The 11,851-nt window shown below is 47.4% G+C and overlaps 4 protein-coding genes across 4 annotated transcripts, besides 1 other annotated feature; all 4 read left to right on the top strand.

Annotated features, from left to right (window-relative positions):
- Positions 1-45: 45 nt before the first annotated feature.
- Positions 46-3,475, top strand: TSTA_055050 (vacuolar protein sorting protein DigA; the record flags this gene model as incomplete). Its single annotated transcript, XM_002487064.1, has 3 exons — positions 46-259; positions 320-2,903; positions 2,963-3,475. The coding sequence occupies 3 exons, from the start codon at positions 46-48 to the stop codon at positions 3,045-3,047; spliced, it is 2,883 nt and encodes a 960-aa protein (XP_002487109.1). The 3' UTR covers positions 3,048-3,475.
- Positions 3,476-4,082: 607 nt separating this feature from the next.
- TSTA_055040 (BAR domain protein) lies at positions 4,083-6,219 on the top strand. Its single transcript, XM_002487063.1, has 6 exons — positions 4,083-4,549; positions 4,604-4,771; positions 4,828-4,865; positions 4,921-4,998; positions 5,054-5,334; positions 5,393-6,219. Exons 1-6 carry the CDS (start codon positions 4,423-4,425, stop codon positions 5,961-5,963), a joined length of 1,263 nt encoding a protein of 420 aa, XP_002487108.1. The 5' UTR covers positions 4,083-4,422; the 3' UTR covers positions 5,964-6,219.
- Positions 6,220-6,301: 82 nt separating this feature from the next.
- On the top strand, positions 6,302-6,743 carry TSTA_055030 (uncharacterized protein; the record flags this gene model as incomplete). Its single annotated transcript, XM_002487062.1, has 2 exons — positions 6,302-6,534; positions 6,635-6,743. The coding sequence occupies 2 exons, from the start codon at positions 6,302-6,304 to the stop codon at positions 6,741-6,743; spliced, it is 342 nt and encodes a 113-aa protein (XP_002487107.1).
- Positions 6,744-6,852: 109 nt separating this feature from the next.
- TSTA_055020 (RSC complex subunit (Sth1), putative) lies at positions 6,853-11,799 on the top strand (the record flags this gene model as incomplete). Its single annotated transcript, XM_002487061.1, has 4 exons — positions 6,853-6,969; positions 7,029-7,221; positions 7,276-11,000; positions 11,051-11,799. 4 exons carry the CDS (start codon positions 6,853-6,855, stop codon positions 11,276-11,278), a joined length of 4,263 nt encoding a protein of 1,420 aa, XP_002487106.1. The 3' UTR covers positions 11,279-11,799.
- Positions 7,143-7,181: a microsatellite.
- Positions 11,800-11,851: the final 52 nt, after the last annotated feature.

Genomic DNA, 11,851 nt, shown 5'->3' with positions numbered 1-11,851 from the left:
CCCACCAAGTAATATCATGCAGCTCTGAGCTCTGGCGTACGCACCATGGTGCTAAATCAATCTAGCGGTTATGTTCCCCCGAGCAATGCGTCCGAAGCGCCTGATCCCTCACTACCCATCTTTGACGTGCGAGATGTCCAGCTTCGATTCTCAACGCCAGACTTTGTAGCTGCACAAGTGGCTAACAATGTTCTGGTACTGGCGCTTGCTACGGGGCGCATACTGCGCATAGATTTGGATAGCCCGGAAGATATCGATGGTAATCCGCCAGTAGTTCGCATGTTGTATGAGACTCAGCTAATAAAATATAAAAACACAGATATCGATCTTCCTAAGAAGTCCACGGAAACTGGAGTTATTCGTCGGATGTTCCTCGACCCTACCGCTTCGCATTTGATCGTCACCACAACGCTCGGCGATAATTACTACCTGCATACCCAATCACGTCAACCGAAGTTACTATCGCGCTTAAAGGGCTCGATTGAGAGTGTGGCCTGGAATCCTTCAGGACCGACTGCATCTACAAGAGAGATTCTGGTGGGGATCACAGATGGAAACGTGTATGAGGTATACATTGAACCGTCCACCGAGTTTTATCGTCGCGAGGAGAAATACGTCGCAAACGTTTATCGTGTCCCCGACACATCGATTACGGGTATATTCACCGATTTGATACCGGGAAAACCGGATCAGAGATATGTGATTATATCGACACCTACGAAGTTGTTGCATTTCCAGGGTCATGCCGGTCGGCATGGGAAGGAGGGTGTTTATGCTGAGTTATTTCAACGGAACACCCCCGCCGTGCAGGAGAATGCGAGAGCAACTAGATCGGCGCCGTCGTCGTTGGCGATTTCGCCGCGTCAGACGGATGAGCATCATGTTGACGGGCAGACATCAGAGCTGCGGTTTGCCTGGCTTTCGTCCACCGGCGTGCTCCAGGGGTTGTTGAATCATAATTCGTTGGATGGAAGCAAAATACTCGAAAAGGCTTCTATGATTCCCCGCGATGTATTCCCCGCAACAGAATCCGCGCGTGGCGGAAAGAAGCTCATCCAAGATCCCATAACGGCTATAACCCTTTCACAATGGCATGTTCTCGCTCTGGTCGAAGGACATGTAGTCGCCGTGAATGTGCTCAGCGGCGAAGTAGTGCATGACCAGGCCGTGCTCGAACCCGGACAGACGGCTCTCGGACTTGTCAGCGATCGTGTGAAGAACACATACTGGCTCTTTACTCCGAAAGAAATCTACGAGATTGTGGCATACGACGAAGACCGTGATGCATGGCATCATTTCCTACAAGAACAGAGATTTGACGAAGCGCTTCGATATGCACAGAGTGCGGCGCAACGAGATGCTATTGCTACGGCTTCTGGTGATTATCTTGCTAATAAAGGGAAATATCTGGAAGCATCTGCAGTATGGGGAAAGAGTAGCAAGAGCTTTGAGGAGGTGTGCTTGACGTTTATTAACGCGGGTGAACATGATGCCTTGCGCAAATATCTGCTCACGAAACTCGCGAGTTACAAGAAGTCGTATGTTATGCAGCGTACGATGATTGCGAGTTGGCTTATAGAAGTCTTTATGGCAAAGTTCAACTCACTTGATGATACGATTGCGACTAAGGCGGAACTCGCCGAAGGAACTAGCACAGGAGAATCAAAAGCGCAGCTTGAAAGCATCCGGGCCGAATTTGAGGATTTTGTGACGAAGTTTCAAGCTGATATGGATCAGAAGACAGTTTACGACATTATCAGCAGTCACGGACGTGAATCGGAGCTCCTTTTTTTTGCAAATGCAACCAACGACTACAATTATGTTCTATCCTACTGGATCCAACGAGAAAAGTGGGCGGAAGCATTGAATATACTTCAGAGACAAACTGATGCCGAGGTCTTCTACAAATACAGCACTGTACTCATGGTCCATGCTGCCGTTGGACTCGTGGATATCATGATTCGTCAAACACATCTGGATCCTGAACGTTTGATACCTGCTATGCTTAGTTATAACAACACAGTGAAACCGACTTTGAATCAAAATCAGGCGGTTCGATATCTGAATTTCATCATTGCGAATCATCCCCATCCTGCAGCGGCGGTGCATAATACCTTGATATCGATACATGCTTCCAGCTCTTCCGCCAACGAAGCAGCACTACTCAGTTATCTCGAATCACAACCCTCCGACTCACCTCCATACGACGCCGATTTTGCACTCAGGCTATGCATACAATACGAACGTGTTCAATCCTGCATCTACATCTACAGCTCCATGGGTCAATATCAACAAGCAGTCGAACTCGCCCTGAAATACAACGACATCGAATTCGCAGCCATCGTCGCCGACAGACCCGAAGGCGACGAGAAGCTCCGCAAAAAGCTATGGCTCCTCGTCGCGGAAAAAAAAATCCGCCAACAAGGCACAGGAATCAAAGACGCAATCGAATTCCTCCGCCGCTGTGAACTCCTTCGCATCGAAGATATGATTCCATTCTTCCCGGATTTCGTCGTAATCGACGACTTCAAAGATGAGATCTGCAAAGCCCTCGAAGAGTATTCAATCCACATCGATGAACTACGTCAGGAAATGGATACATCCGCTCAAACAGCAAGTCAGATCCGAGCTGAGATTACAGATCTAGACTGTCGATATGCTATCGTCGAACCCGGCGAGAAATGCTGGATTTGTTCCTTGCCGTTACTGAGTCGTCAGTTTTTTGTGTTCCCGTGTCAACATGCTTTTCATAGTGATTGTTTGGGTAAGGAGGTTCTGGAAGGTGCGGGTGGGAAGAAGAGGTATATACGCGATTTGCAGGCGCGGTTGAATAAGGGCAATTTGTCGGCGAGTAAAAGGGAGAAGATTATTGTGGAGTTGGATTCGTTGATTGCGGAGGCATGGTACGTTGAACTTACCTCTAATCATAGATTTCGGGAATGTTTGCTAATTGTCCGTCTAGTATATTATGTGGTGATCATGGAATCAGACAGATAGACAAGCCTTTTATCACGGATGCTGATAATCTGGATGAATGGCAGCTATGATTGTGCTTGTCCAGGTGATGTCTGTATATATCCTACTATGAGCCTTACTCTGGATTTCTTATGAATTTATTCAGCGAACTGCTATGATTTTTCTTACGAAGTTTGAGTCCTCTGTCATTGAACATTCTTCATCTCTGCAGATGTAGCCGGGCTACCTAGGGCTCTCGCCGTGGGGTATCCATCATATTCAGGCGACGCTCGACAACATTCGCCGCTTAGGATAGATTAATATCTATAGAGTACCCGTCCCTAAATTGAACTCCCGGGAATACTGACCCAGGCGACAGTAAAGCCCTAACCCCAACCCTATAGCCATATGCCTGGACTAGGCTAAACACAGGGTGGTACGTAAGTAAGTAGGCAGTGCAAAACCCCATAAACCCACAAGGTGGCAATCCGGGCTCCCGGGTGGTAAGACAGTCTCAAGTGGGAGTATGCGACGAAGATCCACTGGCTATGACCATCAACACATCAGACAAGAATGGAACGCGTGTCGCCGATATAATATGTAGTAGTGAATCTGGCTATCATTTAAGATTTGGCAGCGCTGCTCCGGAAGGATGTGCAAGAATGCAGGACGGAGATGATAAGTATATCAGCACATCAATTGATATGGTCCCATCCGATAGAGCACGGATATAGAATCCTCGATCATCCGGATGACCAGGAAGGGGTCGGTTGAGGCAAACGCGCCCCCTCCCTGTTGACGGAGTATTAGTAAAGGGCGCTATGGATGTTGTTTCAGGATTCCAGCGTGTTGTGATTTGTCTGTTGGCTTCTCAAACGGTATATCGGTGGGTCAATCAAGAGGCCTGAGTTAGCGCTGAATCTGTGTCAGAGAATTGGAATACTACTTACAGAGTACACATCGGTAGTGGCGGGTGTGCCTTAGCATATCTGTCTGCCCACCGCCCAATCAGACGCCGCCAAAGGAATGTACTGATAATGCTGGGATCATTTGCGATCCCCCTTCTTCCCTCTTAATCTACCCATCTGGCCCTTTTGAACCTTTTATTCCATTTTATCTATCTTGCTGATTGCCAGCGCTTCAATTGGGTGTCTATTGACAACCTGGTCGGTTGCTGTGTGCTCTCATTCCATAGGTATTTACGGTGCCTGTTGTGTTGACTCAATTGTGTGCCCTATCCTTTCCACGACTGCCGGTTGCTTGCTTCGATCGGTCTTGACAATATTCGCCTGTCTTTATTCGAAAACGACTCTTTATCCTTACTGGAACTCACAATCTTTTGTGCAGCACCTCACTCTCGTTCAGTAATCGCTTTCACCGTTTACCCCTCTCCTCGTGTCACGTACACCGACCCTAATTTCGACATCGTTACCGCAATCAAAAAGAGCCACATACTACCTCATTACGATGAATGTAAACAAGAAGCTAGATCGCTTCAAGCAATGGGCTGGCGAACGAATGGGAGGAGAAGTCAAGACCAATGTCTCTGACGACTTCAAAGCCTTGGAGACAGAGATGAACCTACGACACGATGGTTAGTCACTTCGATGAACGGGTGTATATCTGACCTAACAATCATTATTGCTAGGCATGGAGAAAATGCATCGGTCAATGACTGCATATGTCAAGGCGATCTCTAAGCGCAAGGAGGGAGACGATAAGGAAAAGACACTGCCTATCGCTCACCTAGGAAGTGTCATGATTCAACACGGCGAGGATTTCGATTCTCAGTCTGAGTTTGGTCGATCTTTGACCTGTATGTTTAACATGGTTACTGACTCGTGCTCACTGCTGACTGACTGCTCCCTGTAGTGACTGGAAAGGCCCACGAAAGACTCGCGCGTATTCAGGTATGATTTGGAAGCCTGCACGCTATAATCTCGATTCCTGACTGACTTCTCGCAGGAAAGCTACTCTGTCCAAGCCAGCACGAGCTGGCTCGAGGCTCTTGAACGAAGTCTGGCTTCTTTAAAGGAATATCAGGTATGATAATGCTGTTTTTATTATTGTCGCAGTTAACAGCGGCTAACTGGCATAGAATGCTCGTAAGAAATTAGAAAGCCGGCGCCTGGCCTACGACGCCTCCCTGGCAAAAATGCAAAAAGCCAAGAAAGAGGATTTCCGTGTGGAGGAGGAACTTCGCTCGCAGAAAGCCAAATATGAGGAGACGAATGACGATGTCTATCGCAGAATGATGGATATCCAAGATGCAGAAGGTGAAAACTTGGCGGATTTGACAGCTTTTATTGATGCGGAGCTCAACTACCACGAGCGTTCCCGTGAAGTATTGCTTCAGTTGAGGAACGAATTACCAACAGCGTGAGTGGCCGTCATAACAGCATGCACGAGATGATCATACTAATATTCTCGACAACAGAAATCCTCCGGCATCACATGCAAATAGCCATCGCCCTAGTCGAGCTCGCTCAAATACGGCCCATTCGTACCAAGAGAGGTATGAGCCAGTCGTGGAAGTAGCTCCACCGTCGCCTCCGCGTCCAACAATCAGATCGAGGCGATCTTCCACATTCTATCCGCAGAATGACGAGACGCCGCAAGCACGACCGGAGTATTCACGCCCGGCGTTCAACCGCGTCTCAACTTACGATGGTTCGACACACGAGTCGCCGTCTACTTATACCCCCAACCGCGTTCATAATGATCTTTCGATCCGAAGCGCCAGAACGAATCTGAGACCGGTCAGCAAAATTCATGAAGATTACCAGGACAGCTCGTCGTATGGAAATGTTAGCCCGTATGATGACAGATCGGAGTCGTCTGCTACCTCACAAGGCGGCTACTTTTCGCGCACGCCTAGCTCATCCGCCTTGAATTCTGTTTCGCCTGCTACGAAGAAAGGACCACCACCACCTCCTCCATCCCGAGCGACTAAACCTAAGCCTCCGCCTCCTCCCCCACCAGTAAAGCGCAATCTGATCGGAGCATAATGACGCATACGAAATGGTTTGAGCAACAAGTAGTGGGCTTTGCATTGGTTATTCTATTGTATTTGTATTTGTATTTTTGAGGTTTTAGGGATCCGCGGCTGGTACCATGATTGGATTCTTTATGATTTGTTCTGTTCTGTTATGCCTCAGCAACGATGGCGATTGATACACGATAACGTTCTTTGCGTAGTGTCATTCTGAGGGTCTGGAGTATAAAAGTTAGTTGTGTTGACATTCAATTGACCAATGAATCGGTCTCGTATCATTGATTATCCGTTTTGAGACTAAAGTAGACTAGTTCGTTGGTCACGCATCACATGATTGAGTTTCGTCCAAACATGGCTAGCGAGTCACGTGGCTCCACTGGCAAATCTTCGCCCTCTCCGGTTTCCCTTCGTTCGCAGCAAAGCAAAGCCAGGCTGGACCCCCGACCACCAAACTCCGTCGCGTCGTATCCCATCCATCACCATTTTTATCCGCCCAAAGCTTTGAACGCCCTCCCAACGCCATTTTCATTCCATCCAGGGCCCTTTGGCCCGTCCCTCACCGTCATTTTCCGCCGGCTTTGCTGGTAGGCGGTACTTCCCACTTTTCCTTTTACCAGCTGTGTCCTTATTTTGAGTGACAGAGTGACCAACCAACCAACCCACCCACCCGTCCATCTATCAAAGTCCTCCCAACGTCGCTACGGGGCGCATTTCATCCTTTGACAACGCTTTCGCATTCGCGCATATCATTTCGCGACCGATCCTTCGACTTCCCATTGATCCCATCCGTTAACCCGACGCGTTTTATTCGCTCGTCTCGCAGAAAATTTCCTATCAAACCGCCCTCGGCGGGCTCTCCGCCAAGTTTCAAACAAAAGAAAACATAAACATTTAGTCGCAATATGGCTTCCATTCAACAACAGACGCCCAATAATATGGGTGCTGCCAGTGCGAACTTCCCAGGCAATGTGGCTCTGCCAGCTGATCTCACACCTGCTCGTTTGCAAGAAGTCTACCAGGTAAACTATCTAATACTTTTTCCCACTTTACTTAGTTCATACTGATAGCCAATGATTAGAAATTCCGTGAAATGCAACGGTCTGGTGTGCGCCATGACGACCCTGAGTATATCAAGGCGCATAACATCCTGTCGGCTGTGCAGAAACAACAGGCCTACGCTAAGCAGAGGTATCAGCAGCAACAGCTACAACAACAACAACAACAACAACAAGCTAATGGGAACAATGCGGACGTTGCTAATGGTGTGAATGGTAAGTCATTTCACGAGCTGTGAGTATCATGAATGTAAGTCTCATTGTCATTAGGTCGATCTGCCTCTGTATCCTCATCGAATGGAGCCCAAGTCCCAAATGCAGTGGGCGAAAGCCAACAACAACCTGGCCAGGCCGCGCAGGCTGGCCCGGCGAAGAAACTGGCAACACCAGCGGGAAGCTTTTCGCTTGAACAGTTGACCATTCTACGAAACCAGATCCACGCTTTCAAGCTACTTACGAAGAATTTGCCAGTACCCATATCTCTTCAGAGACAGCTCTTCGGTGCAAATAAACGGCAAACAGTGTCCCCTGTCACCAACGTCTCGACCGCTGAAGCCGTGATTGAAGCTGCTACCGAATCTCAGGGAGAAAAGTCGACTGAACCTCCCGAGAAGGAAGCTGAGACTTTCAATTTCTACGAGAAGATGCAGTCGCCTTATGAGTTGTTTCCCAAAACTATCAGCTATGCCGACCATGCGAACAGAGCGAATCGCGTTCGCATCCCGAGTATTTTCCCTACTGGAATTGATTTGGAGAGAGTGCGTGAGGATAGAGAGTTGCTCATTTACAACAAGATTAATGCTCGAAAAGCAGAGCTTGCGAAACTTCCTGCAAATCTTGGCGTCTGGGATGTGAAAAGCGGTGATACTGCCGCACCTGATGACTCTTTGAAACTTAAAGCATTGATTGAGTATAAAATGCTTCACCTTCTGCCGAAGCAGCGCAAATTCCGTCAACAAATTCAGCAGGAAATGTTCCATTACGACAACCTGGGAATGACGGGAAATCGTTCTATACACCGTCGCATGAAGAAACAGACGTTACGGGAAGCCAAAATCACCGAGAAACTTGAGAAGCAACAGCGTGACGCTCGTGAAAATCGTGACAAGAGGAAGCAAGGCGAGAAGATACAAGCAATCTTAACACGCGGTCAAGAAGTTTTGCAGAATGGTGCCCAACAGCGCGCTCGCCTGCAGAAATTAGGTCGGGTCATGCTTCAACAACACCAGTATATGGAGCGTGAAGAGCAGAAACGTGTTGAACGTACTGCTAAGCAACGTCTGCAAGCCCTTAAAGCTAACGATGAGGAGACTTATCTCAAACTTCTAGGTCAAGCCAAGGATTCACGTATTTCTCATTTGCTCAAGCAGACCGATGGTTTCTTGAAACAGCTTGCTTCATCTGTCAAAGAGCAGCAACGCAGCCAAGCAGAACGGTATGGAGGCGACCAGCAATTTGAAGAAGAGGAAGAATCTGAAGAGGAGTACGATACCGACGAAGAAGGCGGAGGTCGCAAGATCGATTACTACGCTGTGGCTCATCGGATCAAAGAAGAGGTTACTGTGCAACCAAGCATCTTGGTTGGCGGAACGCTTAAAGAGTATCAGTTGAAAGGTCTCCAATGGATGATTTCACTCTACAACAACAACCTCAACGGTATTCTTGCCGACGAGATGGGTCTCGGTAAGACCATTCAGACGATCAGTTTGATCACGTATTTGATCGAAGTCAAGAAGAACAGTGGACCTTTCCTGGTCATTGTTCCTTTGAGTACACTCACAAACTGGCATCTTGAGTTTGACAAATGGGCACCATCAGTCACAAAAGTCGTTTATAAGGGACCCCCAGCCGTTCGTAAGCAGCAACAACAGACTATTCGCTATGGTCAATTCCAGGTTCTACTTACCACATATGAGTATATCATCAAAGACCGCCCACTGCTGAGCAAAATCAAGTGGCAGCACATGATTGTCGATGAAGGTCATCGTATGAAGAACGCTCAGTCAAAGCTAAGCAGCACTTTGACCCAATACTACAACACCCGCTATCGCCTAATCTTGACAGGAACCCCTCTTCAAAACAATCTGCCCGAATTGTGGGCTTTGCTGAACTTCGTCTTGCCAAGCATTTTCAAGTCTGTGAAGTCTTTTGATGAATGGTTTAACACACCTTTCGCCAATACAGGTAATCAAGACCGGATAGACTTGACCGAAGAAGAGCAGCTGCTCGTCATTCGTCGTCTTCATAAGGTCCTCCGTCCTTTCTTGCTCAGACGTTTGAAGAAGGATGTCGAGAAGGACTTACCCGACAAGCAGGAGCGCGTTATCAAATGTCGTTCATCTGCTTTGCAGGCCAAGCTCTACAAACAACTCCTTACCCACAACAAGATGGTCGTCAGCGATGGCAAGGGAGGAAAGATTGGCATGCGCGGTCTAAGCAATATGCTCATGCAAATGCGAAAGCTTTGCAACCATCCCTTTGTCTTCGAACCGGTTGAGGATCAAATGAACCCAGGTCGGGGAACTAATGACCTTATCTGGCGTACGGCAGGAAAGTTCGAACTTCTTGATCGTGTCTTGCCAAAATTCAAAGCTACTGGGCATCGTGTGTTGCTGTTCTTCCAGATGACTCAGATTATGAACATCATGGAGGACTTTTTGCGATTCCGTGGTCTCAAATATCTCCGCCTGGACGGTTCCACGAAGTCCGATGATCGTTCTGAGCTACTGAAACTGTTCAATGCTCCCAACTCTGATTATTTCTGCTTCTTGCTCTCCACTCGTGCTGGTGGTCTGGGTTTGAACTTGCAGACTGCTGATACGGTCATCATTTACGATTCTGATTGGAATCCTCATCAGGATTTGCAAGCTCAAGATCGTGCCCATCGTATCGGTCAAAAGAACGAAGTGCGAATTCTCCGTTTGATCACGTCTAACTCGGTTGAAGAGAAGATTCTCGGACGTGCTCAGTTCAAATTGGACATGGATGGTAAAGTCATTCAAGCCGGTAAATTCGATAACAAATCTACAAATGAAGAACGAGAAGCTCTCCTTCGTACTTTACTTGAGAGTGCGGAAGCTGGTGACCAGCTCAATGACCAGGACGAGATGGATGATGACGATTTGAATGAGATCATGGCACGGTCTGACGAGGAACTGATCATTTTCCAAAAGATTGACCAAGAGCGTGCTAGGACTGACCAGTATGGTCCAGGTCATCGGTATCCACGGCTTATGGGTGAAGACGAGTTGCCAGATATCTATCTTGCAGAAGATATCCCTAGTGCCAAGGCTGAAGTTGAGGAAGTCACTGGTCGTGGAGCGCGTGAACGTAAGGTCACGCGCTACGATGACGGGCTTACAGAGGATCAATGGCTTATGGCTCTTGATGCCGACGATGATACTATTGAAGATGCCATTGCCCGTAAAGACGCAAGGGTTGAGCGAAGACGTTCCAACAAGGAGAAACGTGCACGCAAAGCAAGTGGTATGGAGTCATCGCCTGAACCATCTCGCGAGAGCTCTGAGACGCCTCAAGTCAAGAGACGGCGCAAAGGACTACAGGGCAAACGCAAAGCAGACGATTCCATTGAAGACACGCCAGCTATCAAGCGCAAGAGGGGAAAACCTCCCAAAGTCGTTGATACTCTTAGCAGCGATGACCGGGCTGCTTTGCAGAATATTTTAGACAGTGTCTATCAGACATTGACTGATCTTGAGCAAGAGATTCCCCCTGATGACAAAGACGCCGACGAGGAGCCTATGACGAGATCTATCATAGAGCCTTTCATGAAGCCACCTCCAAAGATGCACTATCCTGACTACTACATGATCATCAAAAACCCCATTGCCATGGAAATGATAAGGAAGAAGATCAATCGGGAAGAATACCAGAGTCTGAAGGAATTCAGAGCAGATATTCACCTCCTATGTCAGAATGCTAGGACATATAACGAGGACACCAGTATTTTGTTCGCAGATGCCAATCTGATCGAGGTAAGTTTACTTGTACTAATATTGGAAGTTCAACTACTAACGCCGCGCAGAGCACATGTGTAGCGGAACTGAAGAAATTAACGACCGAATACCCTCAATTCGCCGACTTTGATGACAGAGACGAAGGCACATCTTCCGCCGCAGATGGTGTTTCTACAACGGACGCTCTTGGCGCTGATACTCCGTCTGCGCAGCCAAAACTCAAACTCACATTCAACAGTAATCGAAATAGTGCAGGACCAGCCAATGGCGATGGTGCCAGTGATGACGACGAGTGATTAGAACACACCAACAAATCTTGTCCCGAGCCCTAGCATTTGACATGAAAGACATTGCTTTTGATGAAACAAAGACAATAAATGAGTTTCTGCTTTCTTGACTGCTATTTTGTGCCATAAATACATTCCGTTTCTTCCTGTTTCTGTTTTCCAGATCATAATTTGATTGTGGTCCTCGGATACGGCGTTTGATGTTTGTATGCGCGCTTCCTGGTATACTGGTGGAATTCCCTTTTTTTTTTCTCTTTTCCATTTCAACGATGGCATGTTTCAGTTTTTCAAATCTTTTTTTTACTCTTTCTTCTTAACTTTCTTGTGTTTTTATATGGAATACGTTGGGCAGTGAGTTTAGAAAGAGTTGTAATCGATATACATCTTCGGTTACTATTTGATCTCCTTTGGCTGGCTTTTTCTCTCCTCGTTTTTACCGACTGTTTTGAGAGAAGTTTTTTTTTCCCCTTGATGCAGAGTTTGCGAACCAGATGAATGTATTATTGGACCCAAAATTGATATAATTTCTATTAGCTCTTTGGGCGTCTCCTGACGTCTGCATTATTGGCGTAGGTGCTGTGG

Source organism: Talaromyces stipitatus, genomic scaffold, assembly GCF_000003125.1.
Source record: "Talaromyces stipitatus ATCC 10500 scf_1105507295487 genomic scaffold, whole genome shotgun sequence".
Classification (NCBI taxonomy): domain Eukaryota; kingdom Fungi; phylum Ascomycota; class Eurotiomycetes; order Eurotiales; family Trichocomaceae; genus Talaromyces; species Talaromyces stipitatus.
The sequence above is the reverse complement of the archived record's forward strand: the minus strand, read 5'-3'. Positions and strand labels throughout refer to the sequence as shown.